The 19,397-nt window shown below is 38.8% G+C and overlaps 1 protein-coding gene across 2 annotated transcripts; it reads right to left on the bottom strand.

Annotated features, from left to right (window-relative positions):
• Positions 1-263: 263 nt before the first annotated feature.
• On the bottom strand, positions 264-12,667 carry pih1d1 (PIH1 domain containing 1). Of its 2 annotated transcripts, none has more exons than XM_044332128.1 (11): positions 12,553-12,667; positions 11,137-11,246; positions 9,304-9,361; positions 9,000-9,188; positions 5,923-5,984; positions 5,053-5,134; positions 4,793-4,889; positions 4,092-4,118; positions 3,849-3,927; positions 1,664-1,807; positions 264-379 (listed from the first exon to the last, which is right to left on the bottom strand). In XM_044332128.1, exons 2-11 carry the CDS (start codon positions 11,215-11,217, stop codon positions 344-346), a joined length of 855 nt encoding a protein of 284 aa, XP_044188063.1. In that variant the 5' UTR covers positions 11,218-11,246; positions 12,553-12,667; the 3' UTR covers positions 264-343. The 2 variants fall into 2 exon arrangements, with proteins under 2 accessions (XP_044188063.1, XP_044188064.1); XM_044332129.1 differs by lacking the exon at positions 12,553-12,667 and adding an exon at positions 11,347-11,526.
• Between the last annotated feature and the right edge of the window lie 6,730 nt (positions 12,668-19,397).

The following is a 19,397-nucleotide window of genomic DNA, read 5'->3' as shown; positions in this document are numbered from 1 at the left end:
CCACACCTGTGAGAAAAAGTCACTTTCCCAGAGCAGTCGTGTCATGTAATGCTACCTGACCATTTCAAAGCCAAACAGAAACAGGGCTGGGAAATTTTGGGACCTTAAATCCAGTAGTTTGAGAGTGGATTATCACCACTCAGACAACTGTTCTTGCATGAAGAAAAACATTTAACACACTTCAGAACCAGCTGCTGTTTTAACCTGGGGTTGTAATTAATGTGGATTTAAGTCTTAAATCAAATAACACAGAGGGATTTGACTTCATTAAAAAAACACTTTTATTATCACAGCATCATTTTTTACAACAAAAAAGAAATAACTGGACATTTCTTTTGTAGTTTCATGAGGACACCACAGGCATGGTGACAGTAAGGATCTGAGGGCGAGAGAGAAGAAAACAAAGTGTACAATGTGTTAAGAGACATAATTTTTGTTTAGTAAATTAGTGCAGAATGTTGTGTTAGTGTATTACTTCTGTACAGTGTGTTACAAACAACAGTGTGTGTGAACTTATGTTTATGTTCTATCCTTGTTGTGGCTGAATTTGTGTCACAGTGTCATTGTGTGTCTTACCCTAAGTGTCAGCAATTAATCTCACAGATTGTTCCTGTATGTGTGCAGTTTATACTTTATGTATACACTCACCGGCCACTTTATTAGGTACACCTGTTCAACTGCTCATAAACACAAATATCTAACCAGCCAATCATGTGGCAGCAACTCAATGCATTTAGGCATGTAGACATGGTCAAGACGATCTGCTGAAGTTCAAACCAAGCATCAGAATGGGGAAGAAAGTTGATTTAAGTGACTTTGAACATTGAATGGTTGTTGATGCCAGACGGGCTGGTCTGAGTATTTCAGAAACTGCTGATCTACTGGGATTTTCATGCACAACCATCTCTAGGGTTTAGAGAGAATGGTCAGAAAGAGAGAAAATATCCAGTGAGGAGCAGTTCTCTGAGCGAAAATGCCTTGTTGATGGCAAGGGTCAGAGGAGAATAGCCAGATGGGTTCAAGTTGAAAGAGAAAACATTGCCTGGTCTGATGAGTCTCAATTTCTGCTGCAGCATTCAGATGGTAGAGTAAGAATTTGGCGTAAACAACATGAAAGCATGGATCCATCCTGCCTTGTATCAATAGTTCAGGCAACCAATTCTCATTGGTTGAATAATCTCTGTGTTATTTTCATAAGGAGAAAAGTGCTACATCAATAGCTTTCCAGGATTAATCCATTATTTCCTGCGGCGGGAGGGGCAGACTAACAAATTACCTGTGAAAACAGGGGTGTATTCAAAACACCCCCGAATGAATGGATATAGCGTTTGGGAGTCTGTTCCGGCATGTGAGTCAACTTCTGTCGTTGCTTGGGAAACCACTGGTAGCGTGGCTCAGTTAAGGCGTGGCACTACAGGAAATCAATAGGACGAGCATTTGATTTTTGTGAGGGGGCACATAATGCATTGAAGTTTTGGACGGAGGGTACACGGACCCCCGCTCTTCCCGCCAGTTAAAAACAACAACTAACTTGGTCTTTGCAAATGGATATGATGTACGTGTTTATTTGCATATAGAGCAGGGGAGTGAGATCCAATCACAAGTGGTCACTCAAGACGCATGTTAATACCAGGTGTAAACAGACCCTATGTGTGTTTTGTACCTGAGTGCTGTTGTTGTACTGTGCCACACTGTTCTCCTGGTCAATGAGGAAGGGGTGAAAGATGTCAAGATGGAAGAGCGACGGCCGAGCTGTCAGCACCAGTCGGTCCTCTCCAACGTCCAGAACCAGAGAGCGAGACGACGGCTGCACAGGAGACACATTCCCAGGAGACAAGATAACATATCACATCATATGATGAAGCACTTTTTCTGACTACATTCATACCAAGAGTTACATGATAAGATCAATACCATTTTTGTTTTGCGGTAAATATGAAGCTGTAGCCAGCAGCCCGTTAGCTTTGCACAATGACTGGAAACACAGAAACAGCTAGCTTGGCTCTGGACAAACCTGCCAGCCCACAACTTGTTTTTACACTTTATTTATTTATTTATTTTTAAATATTAAACAAACAAAATATAAAATGCTGGTAGGTGGATTTTTTATTTTACCTTTGGACAGAGATAGCTGTTTCTGTTTCCAGTCTTTGTGCTAAGCTAAGCTAACTGGCTGCTAACAGTAGCTTTATATTTAATGTACAGACATGAGAGTGGTATCTTCTCATCTCACTCTCACTGTATTTCCCAAAATGTCAATTTATTTCTTTACCACAAAATGTATAAATGTGTGTGACATTTCATTATCATTTCATCCTAGGTTACAGAGGACAGATTAACTGTTTTCATGGCTACTGAAATGTTATTTCTGGAGTTTTTCCACCCTGACAAGAATAAAAAGGCCCTAGACTCAGAAGGAGCACTATAATGATAAAATATTACACTGATGGAGTTCTAGCTTACTTATTACACAAGAGCATGCCTCTGTGCATCAAATAGTCTATAAACCATTAAACCATAGTTTTTTTTTTCCCCAGCAATAATTACTAAATCATTGGCAGTGTTTTATAATTAGTTTCATGCAAGTCACATTTCCCTCATGGGACTTGTGAGTAGGTGTCAGTGTTGATGTACATTCACCGGCCACTTCATTAGGTACACCTGTTCAACTGCTCATTAACACTAATTAAATTAAATATCTAATTAGCCAATCACGTGGCAGCCACTCAATGCATTTAGGCATGTAGACATGGTCAAGACGATCTGCTGAAGTTCAAACCAAGCATCAGAATGGGGAAGAAAGTTGATTTAAGTGACTTTGAATGTGGCATGGTTGTTGGTGGCAGATAGGCTGAGTATTTCAGAAACTGCTGATCTACTGGGATTTTCACACACAACCATCTCTAGGGTTTAGAGAGAATGGTCAGAAAGAGAGAAAATATGCAATGAGCAGTTGTTCCCTGGGCGAAAATGCCTTGTTGATGGCCGAAGTCAGAAGAGAACAGCCAGACTAGTTTGAACTCACTGAAAGGCAACAGTAACTCAAATAACTGCTTGTTACATCTGAGGTATGCAAAAGAGCATCTCTGAACACACAATATGTCAAACCTTGAAGTAGATGGGCTATAGCAGCAGAGGACCACACCAGGCGCTAATCCTATCAGCTAAGAACAGGAAACTGAGGCTACAATTGGCAAAGGCTCACCAAAATTGAACAACAGCAGATTGGAAAAACGTAGCCTGGTCTGATGAGTGTTGATTTCTGCTGCGACATTCAGATGTTAGGGTCAGAATTTGATGAAAACAACATGAAAGCATGGATCCATCCTGCCTTGTATGAACGGTTCAAGCTGGTGGTCCAATGGTGTGGGGGATATTTTCTTGGAACACTTTGGGCCTGTTAGTACCCACAGAGCATTGTTTAAATGCCACAGCCTACCTGAGTATTGTTACTGACCATGTCCTTCTACTAATGGCTACTTCCAACAGGATAACATGCCATGTCACAAAACTCAAATCATCACAAACTGGTTTCTTGAACATGATAATGACTTCACTGTACTCAAATGGCCTCCACAGTCACCAGATCTCAATCCAATCAAGCATCTTTAGGAAGTGGTAGACGGGAGATCTGCATCATGGATGTGCAGCTGACAAATATGCAGCAACTGATGGTGCTATCATGTCAATATGGACCAAAATCTCTGAGGAATGTTTCCAGCACCTTGTTGAATCTATGCCATGAAGAATTAAGACATTTCTGAAGGCAAAAGGGTATCCAACCCGATACTAGCAATGTGTACCTAATAAAGTGTCTGGTGAGTATATGTGTGTATTGTATGTCTCACCACTCCAGGGAGCTTTATTTCTGCAATGAGGTACTCAGGGACACCAGCAGGAGTCTCCACAAGCAAAGTGAACTCTGGTCTGAAAGGAATGTGAAAGGGGAGATAGTCATAATGAGATATGGGAGCAGGAAGGAAACAGGAGTGTGGGAGGATGACGTTACATCACGTGACGAAAAGACAAACAAGGAGAAAGTTGAAGCAAAGAAAAATGAGTAACAAAAGTTGTTTTTGCAAAGGATTTACCTTTTGGCTGTAGCAGAGGAGCTCTCCCTGAAGGAGAAGGGACAGAGTGGGAGATTAGTGTGTTGAGAACAAATGTGGGATTGTAAACCGATTGGAAACACTGTCTTTGTGTTTTTATACATGTTTCTTGTAGTCAAAAAAATAGAGAAATGTCCATGTTTCAGTTCATTTTGCATTATTATTATTTGCTAAACTTGTAATAGAGACTTTTAACATTGAGGTTTTACTAATTCAGCTTAAGTAATGAATTTTATCACTTCTTCTACTACTGTCCTGCTCAGTCTCTATATTGTTTTAGCCTTTTTAGATCTGCACTGGAGCCCTGCAAGGTATAAGCTAAAGTGCAAAGATCACAGGTGGGGTGGAGAAGGATTGTCTTGGCAGCAGCAGTCATTTTTATCATCTGTGGCCAATAAAAAATCATTTTACGAGCTACTGTGTTGTGCCAGTTGTGTCTGATAGATTAAAGCTCAGCAAAGACAGTTACCACTGTCTGAATCGTTTTCATATTTGAAGAAGTGGACCGTTAATAGTGTATTGTGTTACAAAATTGAGTGTACTCAAAGATGTTAGTATGCATGTTATATTTGATCTTTTTTGTGTTGTCTGACTGACTTTGTGGGGTCTCCGGATGACTTGATTTTTTGACTTGGTTTTCCGCTAATCAATGCATTTAGACAGAAAGAGTCTGAGGAACGTACTGGGGCTGCAGCTCTTGAATCACAGGCCTGCTCTTCGTCCGAATGTTCTGCTCGCTAACAGAACCCAAGAACTTTCTGTTCTTCAGCACCTTCCAGTCTGCAGAAAGCCAAAAGAGAAACTCAACAACTGCTACCAACATGAAGGAGAGATTTCTCACACACACACACACACACACACACACACACACACACACACACACACACACACACACACACACACACACACACACACACACACACACACACACACACACACACACCTCTACTTAGCTCCAGGTTGTATTTATTTTCTAAACCCTCCAGAGACACCAGAATAACAAACTGCTGGAACAAGGGATCCTTCTACAAGACATAGACATAAATACACATTTCATTGTTAGGTTAAAAAAACAACAACAAAAAAACAACAACAACAAAAAACACAACATAACACTGTACAATGTTTCTCAGTTCCCTCAGCAAATGTAAAACAGACAACTGATTTCATTTTTCTAAATTTAATATTTCTTTTTAAAATTCAGCCTGCTCTTTCAAAAATGAAAAATTCTATGACATAAGTAAGAAAATTCATTAAAACTAGATAAATGATATAATTAAAGGCTATTTGTACTTTTTAATGTCAAAAAATGTGAATTATTAGCCTATTCTTTAAATATTAATTACTATACTTTTCTATAATTTACCCCTGCACTGAAATGTTAAACAGAACCCTGACAGTCTAAAATTATTAATTATCAATAAAACTGACAATATGAAATTGCTTTTTGAATTACCCTTCCAATTCACATGTTTTTTATTTGTTTGCAGTTTTTTTTTTTAATTTCTTCAATACATAACTAATAAATGGCTCAGCTGCCTAACACACCTACAAAACTACTGATTCTTTGTGGACTTGCAGTGATGCATTAGTTAATAAGCAATTGGTTTCTTTTCTTTAGATGATAAATATTATTCTGGCTTTAAAAGTCTTCAATGACTGAGGTAGATTTGATACATTTTGTATCAAATGTATAATTACACAGTATTAACTAACCCGAATGTTATACAGATATACAGTTAAATATACACCTCCACATTTAACAGACATTATCCCATGCAAGTATAACATGTATACTTCTTCCTAAACACACCTGGCACATCTGGAAGAAGTCTTGATTGATGACCACGTCATAAGCTGTGCAACCATTAGAGCCTGAGGCAGAGGGAGAGAGACAGAGGGAGAGATATTTATCACTGCAAGAAAAATGAGGTGATGGGATTAAAATTCTGCAGTTACAAAGAAATGAGAAGAAGATAAGAAAAAGGAGTGGAGTGTGAAGAGTGGAAATAAAGGAGAAATTGCTGTTTACAGAGTTAGAGGGTAAAGTCCAAAATGTAATTCATGCCATAGCACTTGAGGATAAACTCATGGTTACTAGTACAATTCAACTAAACTAAACTATGACATTACTATTTATTTTACTTCACTATAAATTACACTGTGCTGCTCAAGAAATATTAAAAGAACTACCACTAAATATATTTTCTAATATTTTTTTATGCAGAACACATGCATCAGAGAACAACAAAACAGTGCAAGTACAAAAACAACCTGTGACACAGCATTTACTGCAGCCTGAAACTTTGACTTTACTGTAAAAAAGAAAATAGTAAATAAATAGTGTGTGAATTCAATAAATAACAATAAATGAATGCAATAAATGAACAACAGTTAGTATAATCCAGGTAATTGCCTCAGGTGTAATGCAGCCAAAGCCTTGCAGAAGAGGTCTAAATGTGATTATTTTAGCCTTTCCTCTTTGTGTGTCAAATACTGTAGATTCCATTTGCTCACACAAAATACCATTTCCAATATTTGCACAGTCCTGATCTCAGGACTGGGAATTGAGATCAACCCAAAACCCTGAAAAGACATGACTAAAAAATGCAAACAGATTACTAAGTACCTTAGTAAAAAGGGCCCTCTGGGAGTGTCCACTTAAAAGATTACTTTTGCTGATATATGGGAATATGTCTTTACATGACTCTATAGCCAAGAGCAGTCTAAGCCTGCACCAGGAGTTCAATGCCATGATTACTCAATCAAACTGAACCTACAGGCCTAAACAAAGAAGCGTGACGTTACTACAAGGCTTTCACATGCCTTACAGTACATGGCTGTTTATTCAATTTTGTTACTGACTAAACCAGTGTGGAAGTTGCTGGTAATGAAAGTTTAATTATTAACATAAAGTATGCATTCCCATGCAAAACTCCTTCCTTTTTTCAGTTTTTTTAATGGCAATTCTGATTCATCATTACATCATCTGAGACATCTGGAAGTATTTGGATAATAGTTTGTTTTCTTTTGTGTGGGTGTGAACAGAAAGTACTGTGTGGGAGATATGGATATTTTATTACGTCACAAGTTTAGACGTTAAAAAGTTCAAAATTGGACAGATACACATGAGGTCAAACAAAATCACCATATTTAATATCTAGGGCTTAGAGCCAAAAGGGTCCATGTGGAGCGAATATCAAATGAAAGTTCTCAGTGAGATCTTTTCAGTGCCAAAAGGACACAACTGAAATGATGACTCATAGATTGTAATTAGAAGAAAACTGTAAGGGGGAACAGTAAAAGTGGAGTTCTGGTCAGTGCCAAAAGGGCGTAAGCTCACTTGAAGATCAAGAGGTTTCGCTATGTAAAAGAGGACCTCAAGACAGTTTACTTCAAGTATGAGCTCTCTGACCAATCGTTTAGAAAGATGCAGGTGGCACAACGAGCAGCCACAGTATCCCACAGTGTTATGAGGAGTTTTATAGCTCTTTGAATGTGTCAAATGAGTAAGAACACCGGAGTCCCAGGACACATCAATAAATGATAAGGGCACTCCGAAAATGTATTAAAAAAGGTTGATGTACATGCAGTTATACTGACAATGAGATTAGTTTATGTGTTTATAGAGGTTTTTAAAAGTTTTTAACAGAAAAATCAGTATCAGTTGATGTGTGCGTTCCTTGTAGCCTAGAATTTTAAAAGCCTTAATGAAAGTTGCAGAGCATTACTTCAAGATGAAGATATTTGTTCTTATCTTTTTTCAGTGTTGACTGAAGTGTTATTGATCATTTTAAATTAAAATTATTGTGATTTACAATTGTGGCAAAGGCAGCTGATTCAAGTTTCATCAAAATTTGTTTTGGCTCTCCAGTAAAATCTGTTGTAATGTACTTACGCCCCTTTGGCTCCAAGTGCTCAATATTTTATTGAAAATCCCTTGCAGTCAACGACTGCCTGGAGCCTTGGAGCCACAGACACCAGCACACGCTTTGTCTCTGCCTTTAGTCTGGTCTTCAGCAGGTGAAGTGCAGCTCAGATGGATTGATTGACTGACTGGGCCAGTTGAGGATATTCCACCTCTTCACCCTGAAAAGCTCTTTGGTTGCTTTGGCTGTATGTTTAGGAAGGTTGTCCTGCTAAATGGTAAAATGTGCTCCAATAAGTTTTGATGCATTTGTCTGAATGTAAGTACACAGAATGCTCCTGTATACCTCTGCATTCATCCTGTTGTTTCCGTCAACAGTGAAATCATAATTGCCAGTGTGCCAGTTCCACTGGCAGCCATACACGCCTGAGCCACAACAGAAGCGCCACCATATTTGAAAGATGAGAGGCTATGCTTTAGGTCATGAGCTGCTCCTTTTCTTCTCCACACTTTCTTCTTTCCATCATTTTGATAGGAGGTTGATTTTTGTTTCATCAGTCCATGGAACTTGGCCTTCCTGTTTTTGAGGCTTACCAGGGGTTTGCATCTTGTGGTGAACCCTCTCTAAAATTATGGTCATGAAGTCTTCTCTAGATCGTTCAGAGGGAAACATGAACCAACTACCTTTGATATCTTGCTGATAGATTTTCGCTTTTTTAAGCCTCATTGTTATCATTCTTGTACACATGCGGCCCACATTTCAGTTAAATCTGCGCATGTGTGGCAGTTTAGGACACTGGAGCCGGATACACGTCACTTACAAACATGAATGTGAACCATCAGCACAAAAAGATCAGATCTGCCAAAAATTCGGAATTGAGCATTAAGGCCTAGCCAAGAGTCCAACTACATTTGAACCCCTAAACTTTGGGCTATGTGTTAAAAGGGCTATATCTCCGACAAAGTTCTTTTATACTGATGTAAACCTACTCAAATTCAAGTGGAGACCTTTTTGTACGTACTGTTGTCTACTTCTGTGTGTGGCTCGCCCAGGCTCATAGGCACTCTGTAGCTGCTCGGATCCTCTGACTGGAGCAGCTCCACAAGTTCCTCTCTAGACAGTTGCGGGGGAGGTGGGACTGAGTTGGACTGACAGATGTTCACAAACACCTTCTGCATGCCTTGCTCTGAGAGAGTTTTCACACACATGCCTGGGAGAGAAAGGAGAAAAAGAAAAAATACACCATAAATTGTGTCCATAAACACTGTGACACATACGAGTATGTTTGTGTGATTTGATAACGCTAGCATTGAACAGGTACTTACCAGGTTGTGGTCGGATTACTTTGGAGTCTGGATTTTCAGTCTGCAGGTTTCCCATCGTCTACATAGATAACCAGCAGTTTATTTCAGTTCATTAATGGTTTGCAGACACATTGGGAAGTTTTACACATATTCAACTACATCAAAAGTTCTGAGAGTAGTTCCTGAGATTAGTTCCTCTGCTTCCAAAGTACCTGAAACTTTGAAAAGCATGACATATTGAAAAAAATAAAAAGGAAAGGGAAGAAGCAAAGAAAAACTCAAAAGAATAGAAATGCACACCAATGCACAATGTACCAGTGCTGACAAGACAAACAAGGGCAATCTGTGTTTGAAAGTGTTAAGCTGCATGGGGTTATTTTTCATGGCACAGTATTACCTTTTTATTTTCTGGACATTTCAAACATCCAAACCTGTTAGTATTTAATGAATTGACCAATTGCCTCGTTCATGATCAATAAATCTAATATTTAGTGGATAGCAAAACACAAAAATCTTAAACTTTAAGGCCCTGTTTACACCTGGCATTAACATGCGTCTTGGGTGATCTGATCACAAGTTGAAAGCTCTAAGTAGGTCTGTTTACACCTGGTATTAACATGCGTCTCCACATACGTCTTGAGTGACCACTTGTGATCGAATCTCACTTCCCCACTCTATATGCAAATAAACATGGACATCATTACTGTTTGCACAGACCAAATTCGTTGTTGTTTTTAGCTGGTGGGAGGACCGGCAGGGGTCAATGTACCGTCTGTGCAAAGCTGTGTCCAACTTGTTTGACAGGATAGGATAAACAAAAATATTTTTTAGACAGACAAGTGAAAAACGAATGGTTTCATTTCTATTCCAACTGTCGATTTGATAAGAAAACGGGTTAGGGGAATGAGAAAAAAAAGGAAAAAAGAGGAAGTGGATTTTGTTTTTTAATCCACATGAAAATGAAAAAACAAAAACACAAGTTCCTCTCTAGACAGTTGCAGGGGAGGTGGGACGAATGGAACGGAATGTACGACTGCCTCAGAAAAAAAGGAATCTTTGGCTTTTTGCATGGGTATCGTCCACGAAGGAAGCCTCTCCTAAAGCCCAAGCAGAAAAAAGTACACCTGGAATTTGCCAGGGCCCATGCTGAAAAAGATGAAGACTACTGGGACTCTATACTCTGGAGTGATGAGACTAAGATCACTGTTTTTGGAACTAATGGCTTCAAAACTGTATGGCGTCGCAAAGGTGAGGATTTCAAAAAAAAATGCATGGTGCCTACAGTGAAATATGGTGGTGGTAGTGTCCTTATGATGGCCAGAACATGTTCAGCTTCTGACATCATAACAACAAAAAAAAATTCCATCACCCAGTGGTTGATCCGCCAGAGAGGGTAGGCGGATTCAACACATGTGTGTGAAGCAGCGTACTGTCCTTTTCACAGGCTCTGCTTGGTGACGTCACACAAGCAACACTGTTGGGATCTCTGGGAGCGAGGTTGAGTGAGGTCCAAAACACCTGCAATTACCGCTTATCGTAATAGGTGCCGCCAAAGAGAATGAAACAGAGATCTTGTTCAATTTAATACACTCAAGGGTTTTACCATTACAGTCGTACTTGGTCTGGTATGACTGGAAGCGTATGGTGGCTAATGTTATCAGACTTCTCGAAGGATATTCACTGACATTAATCATTATGATTTGCTAACTTTATTAGTATATTCTACTTTTGCAACAGTTACACTATGTTTTACTGTTTTACCATCCTGTAAATGTAATTTGTGATCACAGTGATCACTGTTAGTAAAAGTTACACAGTCTCACTTTAACCTAATTAAGATTAAAGCAAAATTACCTGTAACAGCAGCTGTTGATAGAGCTCCTCTTGCTGCTGTAACTCCAACTCGGAGTTGAGCAGTGAGGAGTCTGTCGTCATGGCTATGGGCAGAAATCCGCCAATGAATCCTATAATCGAATAAGAAATTGAACAATTAATGTCTTATTTTTGATTATGACACTGAATCAAATCACTCCTTGTAATGTGACAGGGTCATACTGCAATTACCCTTTTCCAATCTCTAAGCATGTCAGTCACATTCTTCTTTTCTCCAAGGTTCCTACTCTTATTCCAATATAGCCCCTCAATACACAGCTGTTTGAGTTATCAGGATAACTTTTCTAAGTAAAAACCTGAAAGCCTCTCAAATCTGGAATATGAACCACCTCCAAATTCAGGGGCTGGATCCTTTGAAGGGCGCAGCATGGCAAGAATTAATTTAACTTAATATTTGCTGATGACACATGGAAAGAAACCAGCTTCCATCGAAGAGTCCATTAAAGAAGTAATCCGGTGATTTGGTATTCCACTGTCATTAAGTTAAGGGACTTACCAAAAAAGAATACTCAAACTCAAAGCAGCAGAGGCAGAGATACCCTAAATTTTAGTCGCTGTGGGTCAAGCACTAAAAACACCGAATCCTACATTTATGAGGCATTGAGTTCCCCATAATGCAACTCAATGCCCTATTTCATTAGATCCTAAAACAGTCCAAAATATCCACTTCTTTCAAACATTATATACCTCACCTCCAGTTTGTAAAGCAGGACAAAACCTAAGACTTTTTCTGTGTGCAAGCAACTGTATGTCACGACAAAAATAACAACAACAAACTTTTAATGGACTCGCTAACATTATCTTAGTAGGGACTGACAATACACGTGACAAAGTTGACAAGAATCTCCTATCGTTTTTTACATTTTTATTCATTTTATCAGCACAGGATGGAGTTTCTTTTCAACACGCATGCGCGAAAACATGCACATGACCTAAACGAAGTTACTTTTCACTGAGCTTAAGAGGACTCCATTAATTATAACAGCCTAAACAGGTGGGTAAGACCTTGTGCCTTAGTACACTTCTATCACAGAACCCAGACACCTATGGGGACCGAGATATTGGCCCCAAATTGTATACATAGATGGATGTTTGGGATACACAAACAGGCATTATACACTCTTGCTTTCCCATTAATGCTCACTGATACTGGCGGCAAATAAAAAATGTCGCCTACTATTTGGTTACATGTCTCATGAGGCGTTCGTTGTTTCCCGTCAAACAGTTACGTTAGAGCTGCTAGCTTAGCTTTAGCTTCCTAGAAGTTCATATTCCAGCCGACTGGCTTCTATATCAAATAAATTACCTCCCTGTTGTGTCTACTATGCGTCTACTATGTTCATCCCCTCAAAAACACGTATATAGATGTTTGTTTACCTCTCCCACTCGCACCGGTAAGTTCAGAGAAACGGCATGCGCACGCCAGTCTCCTACGCAACAACAATACATCCGCTCCAAACCCTTCAAAATAAAAGCGCCCCAAACTCCTCCTCCTCCTATTCTTCTTCTTCTTCTTCTTCTTCTTCTTCTTCTTCTTCTTCTTCTTCTTCTTCTATTGGATTTAAAGTAAGACTCAATTCTCCTATGTAATCTAAATAATTATATTTACAATGATCAATATCATCTTCACATTTACCACATATCCCTAAATGATGTCTACACACAAGCGAGCTGTGTCCAAATTTCCAACAACATCTGTACCGAATGTCATAACAAAAGATATAAGATCACTTTGTCAGGTAGGATTTCTGATTCAAAATGCATTATAACATAACAGTTTCACATCTTTCTCCATCTCTCATCCTGATTATTCTATGATTGTCCACAACCCTGTTACATTCTTTAAATCTATTTGCATCAATCACATATGGTACTCCATCAGCAACGTCCTTTACTGGGGCTCTTCAATGAAATGAGAAACATGACACTTGGTAATCATCTAACTCAGATATTTTCAATGCGTTCTTCAATTGTTTCTGTGACACACATCCAACAATGATCAATCCTCTTTTTTTAACCTCAACTAAGTCGACATTGCCAAGTTTGTCCTTAATCCATGTTTGTCCAACAGAACTCCAAATCTGTCCTTGCTACCAGTTAATTTTATTCCAACCAAGTGGATTTCTCTTTTGTTCTCACTATCATCACTGTAACTTGGAATTTCTTCTCTTTTTTTCTTTTTCCTCCCTGATTTCTTCCCGCCGCTCCTTTCAAACTCATCCACCTCCATCTTCCTCCAGGGATCTGCACTTCAAACTTGAAACTGACTGAAACCCTCATTGTTCACAAAAACTGGACAATTTATTGGTCAAAAACAATCCTGCTGGCCTGTACTTTATTTTTTCACTGTCCTTTAACCTGTAGCATTTAAGAAACATGCAGGCACTCAAATTCATACATTGTAAGTGTCTGCTGTGTACTATTCCTCTTGACTGTTCATGCACACATCTTGTATTTCAGATGTTCTTTTATTTTCATGTTCACCATGGTGAAGAGGTGTGTGAAACTGTGGGAGGGGAGCAGGGGGCCCACCAAGTCCACGTTAACATGGTCGAACCTCCTTTTGTGCACTGAGAACTGCGCCGGGGGGGCTTTGGTGTGGCGGTGCACCTTAGCGTGTTGGCACTCCATGCAGCCCAGTCCCTCATGTCTTCCTTGAGGCTGTTCCAGACGAACCTGGCTGCCACCAGCCTTTGAAAGGGTTTCCTGCCTGCGTGAGAGAGGCCATGGACAGCCTCAAGAACCTGCCATCTGCTACAGTACCTAAGTAAATAATATATATTATATATATATATATATATGTATATATATTTCATATTATTAAATATGAAGTTAACAAAAAATATAAACAAGTAAAACAAACTTAATGCAAAATGTATATGCTGTTAACCATATTTTCATCATCATGGCTGCCAACTTATTTATAAGGTTTTTTAGATTTTATGATTTTTATGGCTTTTTTATGGTTGATATTTTTTATGGTTATCATCATCTGCATCTGACAGTGTAACATCACCTACTGTAGACTATAATATATGGAACACCAAATGGCCAAAATTCACCAGGTTTTAGTCGCACCAGGCACTTACCACAAATTTTCAATCAATTTATATCATAAAAAACAAACTATTAAAGTTTAGAATTGTATGTATATAGTTGTTCTATAAACTTTAAAAAACAAAAAAAAAATTGGTGTGTTCAAGAGACAATTGTTCAAAACTTATAATTTAAGTTATAACATAACTTTTATAATGCCTGGTGGCACTAAAACCAGGCAATTTTGACACATTTGGCATTCCATAATAATATTCTCCTCTAATATCTCTGTGATTGTCACATGATGTGTTTGTCTTCTGACTTCTGAAAACTTGACTTGAATTTGCATAGTGTTTTTACTCTTTGGGGACTTTCTGTGACTGAAACTCACCCACGAACGGAGCGGAACATGCAGCCTTATATGTCAGGTTTAGGGGCATGGATTATGCTAATGATAAGATCTCACAAACGTGCACCTCCTCATGAACAAGTGACATTCATCAAGCTGAAACCAACGATTTATGACAAGTTCAGGCAGTTAAAAGAGTCTGTTGAATCCCACATAAGATTTTCTTATTTTCCTTATTACTTCATGCAAGAACAAATATAAGAGAAAAATAAGAAAACATTCATGCATGAGGCCCATTGTACAGGGAGTGGGAGAAACACTGGGATTCATACTTATGTGCAACCTCTACAGTTGAAAGAGGAAGCATTCTATAGTATTTTTATTATTTTTCTGACATTATGCTTTGTTATGCCAATTGGAAATCAAATTATGAAAATTATGCTATAATTCTACAGCTCTTCACATCTTGTTTTCAGCCAGTGCTCTGTGGAGGGACAAGGCAATGGGCCTCATGCGAGAACATTTTCTATCTTCATCCTGAAACTCTCTCGATTTTATTCTGTGAGGTTTGCGGTGTGTTCCAAGTCAGATTCAACAAACTCTTAACTCCCTGAATTTGTCATAAAACGCTTGCTTCAGCCTGATGAATGTCACCTGTTCATGAGGAGGTGCATTCATGAGATACGATCATTCGTATAATCAATGCCCCTAAAATGACCAGATAAGGCTCTGTGTTCTGCTCCATTTGTAGGCGAGTTTCATTCACAAAGAAGTTCCCTAAGAGTCCAGAAATCAGAGTACGTGGACAAAAACATAGGAGTGTCAGCATTAGAATTAGAAAATATGAATCCAGCTGACATGTCATCAGAGCAGTTCTGCATTGTGACAAAACTAAAGAGGGAATGCTTTGACATGAAGTTAGATCAAAATAAGTTAGATTAAAAAAAAAAAAAAGTCTTTCTAAAGCAAAGGGGTCCATGTTAGGAGGCGGTCATATGACAGTCACAGAGATATCAGAAGAGAATATTATAGTCCACAGGTGATGTTACACTGTCAGCTGCAACACAACATGATACTGGACAGAGAGCTGCAGAGAGACACAAGGCAACTGTCCACGTGAGAGACACCAAAATATGGTTGTAAAAATCATAAAATCTAAAAGAACCATTCAGTAAATTGGCAGTCATAATGATGATAATATGGTAAACAGAATATTAATTTTGCATTATTTGTCTTACTTACATATTTAATTTATGTTAATTTTGAAATCACATTTAAACTCCAAATGAATTCAGAGTAGAAAATTATAATTGTAAGTCAAACAAGTGTTTCTTCCCTATTCATGACACCATTTGTAAATTTTGTTCACACAAAAGAGAAAATTTGAAATAATTGATGAATGTCATAAACGTTTTTAAATCACTTGTACGCCTACATGCTTCTTAAGAACAAATCTGTGGTTCTTGCATGAGGCCCATTGTCCATAATGTCAGTGTCAGTGGATGGTTGAGCCCAGGAAAAAGCCTGTCTAAATACTCCACTGTTACTATAAACATTTATTCCCTAAATTCCACCAAAAGTTAGTATTTATTTGTCTGTGATAGTCACTAATGTAATGTAATATACTTCTTAATCCAATAATCCAATAACAGTTACTAATCAGACAGTTTGCTTTTCTCTCTTTATATACAGGAACACTGAGCAGATTCAGAAACATTGTCCAGCTGACTAAAATCAAATACTACTGTGCTGCTAACCCTGTGACAAGTAGGTCTAACATGTGCCAGGAAGGAAGAAATCCACTGCAGGCTCACACAATAGACAGAGCTGAGCTTACTCTAAAATGGTTTGAAAATCTAGAGAAACTAGAAGTGGCCAAATCTTGTAAATCACATGAATTCAAAGTGAAACATACTGTAATGATTTCATGTCTGCTTTCTCTTTCTTGCATTTTTGTTAGTTAAAGAACCTGTTGTTTAAAATGTAGCGTTGCTCCCCATGACCGTGTTGTCCATTTGGGAGCCCACTGACATGTAGCTTGTGTAGCTGCAGTGTTTTCTCCTGGTTACCCACTATGCATTGTGTGTGTGTGGTCTTGCAGACAGAAAGACATAGAGACATCATCATTACATCATTATGTAATGTCAATGGTCATTAGCCACCCATTTCGCCAGACTGGATGCCATCAGTTGGGAGCAGTGTCTTGGGCATACTGTCAGTAATAGAAATTTTGAACTTTACTGTGTTGCATCCATAATCCTGACTGTGAATGAGGAAACAGCAACCTTCTCTGCCATTGTTGAGGATGAGGAAATGAGAGTTGCAGTCACGAAAGGCACTTTTCAGATGCTTTTTTCCAAAGCACACATTGGGAGCAGTTTGGGGTTTAGTTTCTTGCTCAAAGACACCAACACATACACACATGAGGATCAACAGTACTGGCCTTATCCTAGGTGCCCCCATATAGGCCAGATATGTTAATTTATTTCTTTCATCATTTACTTATTTATGCCCCATGGAAGTTGTGTGCCCCTACAGTGCCCTGTGGTCCCTACCAGTTTCCTTTCTGCATATGACAGAAGCCAGTTCTGGCCACCACTTGCTTGAGGCACTTGACTCTGCCGTCACCTTTAATATTACCTCAAATAATGTTCCAATTGTACACTATAAAGTGCTTAAATTGATAGCTTTTCTACTGCAACGTTTGACAAAATAGGACTTTTGTCTGTTCCTGTCTTTTTTTCTTTTTTAGAGGGGGCAGAACAATTTATTCCTCAGTAATAAGGCTCTTTGGTGAGCCTGATGAAAGCCCCTGGGCTTATAACCCCTCTGCCATGCCACTGCATGTCACAGACTGAGTAACAATCTTGGCAACATCAAAATGCAAGACCTCAACTTCATTTGCAAGTTGGCAAAATAGGAAAATCACTGAGAGTTCGCGGGCCACACAGAATACTAAGTCAATTAATGGCTACAAATAACTCTTACAGTATAATGTTAATAGATATATAACTATGTGGAATATGCACATACCTTTTCTTTCACTTTAACGGTATCATTATTATCAATTCCAGACAGCAGCCAGTCTGACATGAGGTGTTTTTCTGTCAGGTCCATATCCAAAAATGTAGAAAACAAGATGAATATAGTAAAACAGTATCAGACTAACAGTAAGTAGGTCTGTGTATAATATCCTCAACAACACTTCCAAGCATATATAAGGAGCTTTTAAAACAGGTTAATATCAATATATGCTGAATGCAAGATGAACATAGTAAAACAATAGCCAACAATAAATGGGTCTGTTCATGATACTATCAAAAACAATTCCAAACAGACATAAGGTACTTAAAGCAGGTCAATATCCATATTTGTTAAAGGTAAAAACAGTAAAACAGTATCAATTTAATTTTAATTTTTTTTAAATTTTTTAATTTATTTATTTGCACACTAAAACAAAGCAGCATAAACACAACAACAAAAGAGAAGAAACAAACTGTGCAGGTGAAATTTAGAAAATCTCTAGAGGCTTATGGAAGGAATCTCACCTCATTACACATTATAAGCAAATGCAAAAGTCATGTGATCCAAAAAAATAAGCAATCAAACAACCATAGAATCAAAAAATGAACATAAAGTAGGCAATATAAATCAAGCAAAGGCATAATCAATCAATCAATCAATTAATTTTTATTTATATAGCGCAATATCACAACAGAAGTCATCTCAAGGCACTTTTCACATAGAGCAGGTCAAGACCATACTCTTTAATTTACAGAGACCCAACAATTCCCCCATGAGCAAGCACTTGGCGACAGCAGTAAGGAAAAACTCCCCTTTAACGGGTAGAAACCTCAAGCAGACCCCGGCTCTTGGTGGGCGGCCATCTGCTTTGACCGGTTGGGTTGAGAGAGAGAAAGAGAGAGGGAAAGGGGGAGGGGGGACAGGAGAGCAACAATCACAACAACAACAACAAGCACAAGCATCAATATACAGGGAAGGATGCCATCAGGACTGTGAAGGACCGCGAAGGCTCGGCCCGGGACCCAGGTTTTCCTGTGAGATGAGAAAGCACAAAAAACTCCGGGGAAGAAGCAAAGTTAGTGACATGCATTGATGTTACATGAATGCATACAGATGGAGAGGAGGAGGAGGAGAGAGGAGCTCAGTGCATCATGGGAAGTCCCCCAGCAGTCTAGGCCTATAGCAGCATAACTAAGGGCTGATCCAAGGCGAGCCTGGTCGGCCCTAACTATAAGCTTTATCAAAAAGGAAAGTTTTAAGCCTACTCTTAAACATAGAGAGGGTGTCTGCACCCCGGACTGAATCCGGTAGATGGTTCCATAGAAGAGGAGCCTGATAGCTGAAGGCTCTGCCTCCCATTCTACTTTTAAAGACTGTAGGAACCACCAGTAAGCCTGCATACTGGGAGCGCAGTGTTCTAGTGGGATAATACGGTATTATTAGCTCTTCAAGATATGATGGTGCCTGACTATTAAGGGCTTTGTAAGTTAGGAGAAGGATTTTAAATTCTATTCTAGATTTTACAGGAAGCCAATGTAGCGAAGCTAAAATGGGAGAAATATGATCTCTTTTTCTAGTTTTAGTCAGAACACGTGCAGCTGCATTCTGGACCAGCTGGAGAGTCTTTAGAGACTTGTTAGGGCAGCCTGATAATAAGGAATTACAATAATCCAGCCTAGAAGTAACAAATGCGTGAACTAGTTTTTCTGCATCTTTTAGGGACAGGATGTGCCTGATTTTTGTGATATTACGTAAGTGAAAAAAGGCAGTCCTTGAAATTTGATTTATGTGGGAGTTAAAGGACATATCCTGA

This window comes from Thunnus albacares, chromosome 17 (genome assembly GCF_914725855.1).
Source record: "Thunnus albacares chromosome 17, fThuAlb1.1, whole genome shotgun sequence".
Taxonomy (NCBI): Eukaryota; Metazoa; Chordata; class Actinopteri; order Scombriformes; family Scombridae; genus Thunnus; species Thunnus albacares.
The sequence above is the reverse complement of the archived record's forward strand: the minus strand, read 5'-3'. Positions and strand labels throughout refer to the sequence as shown.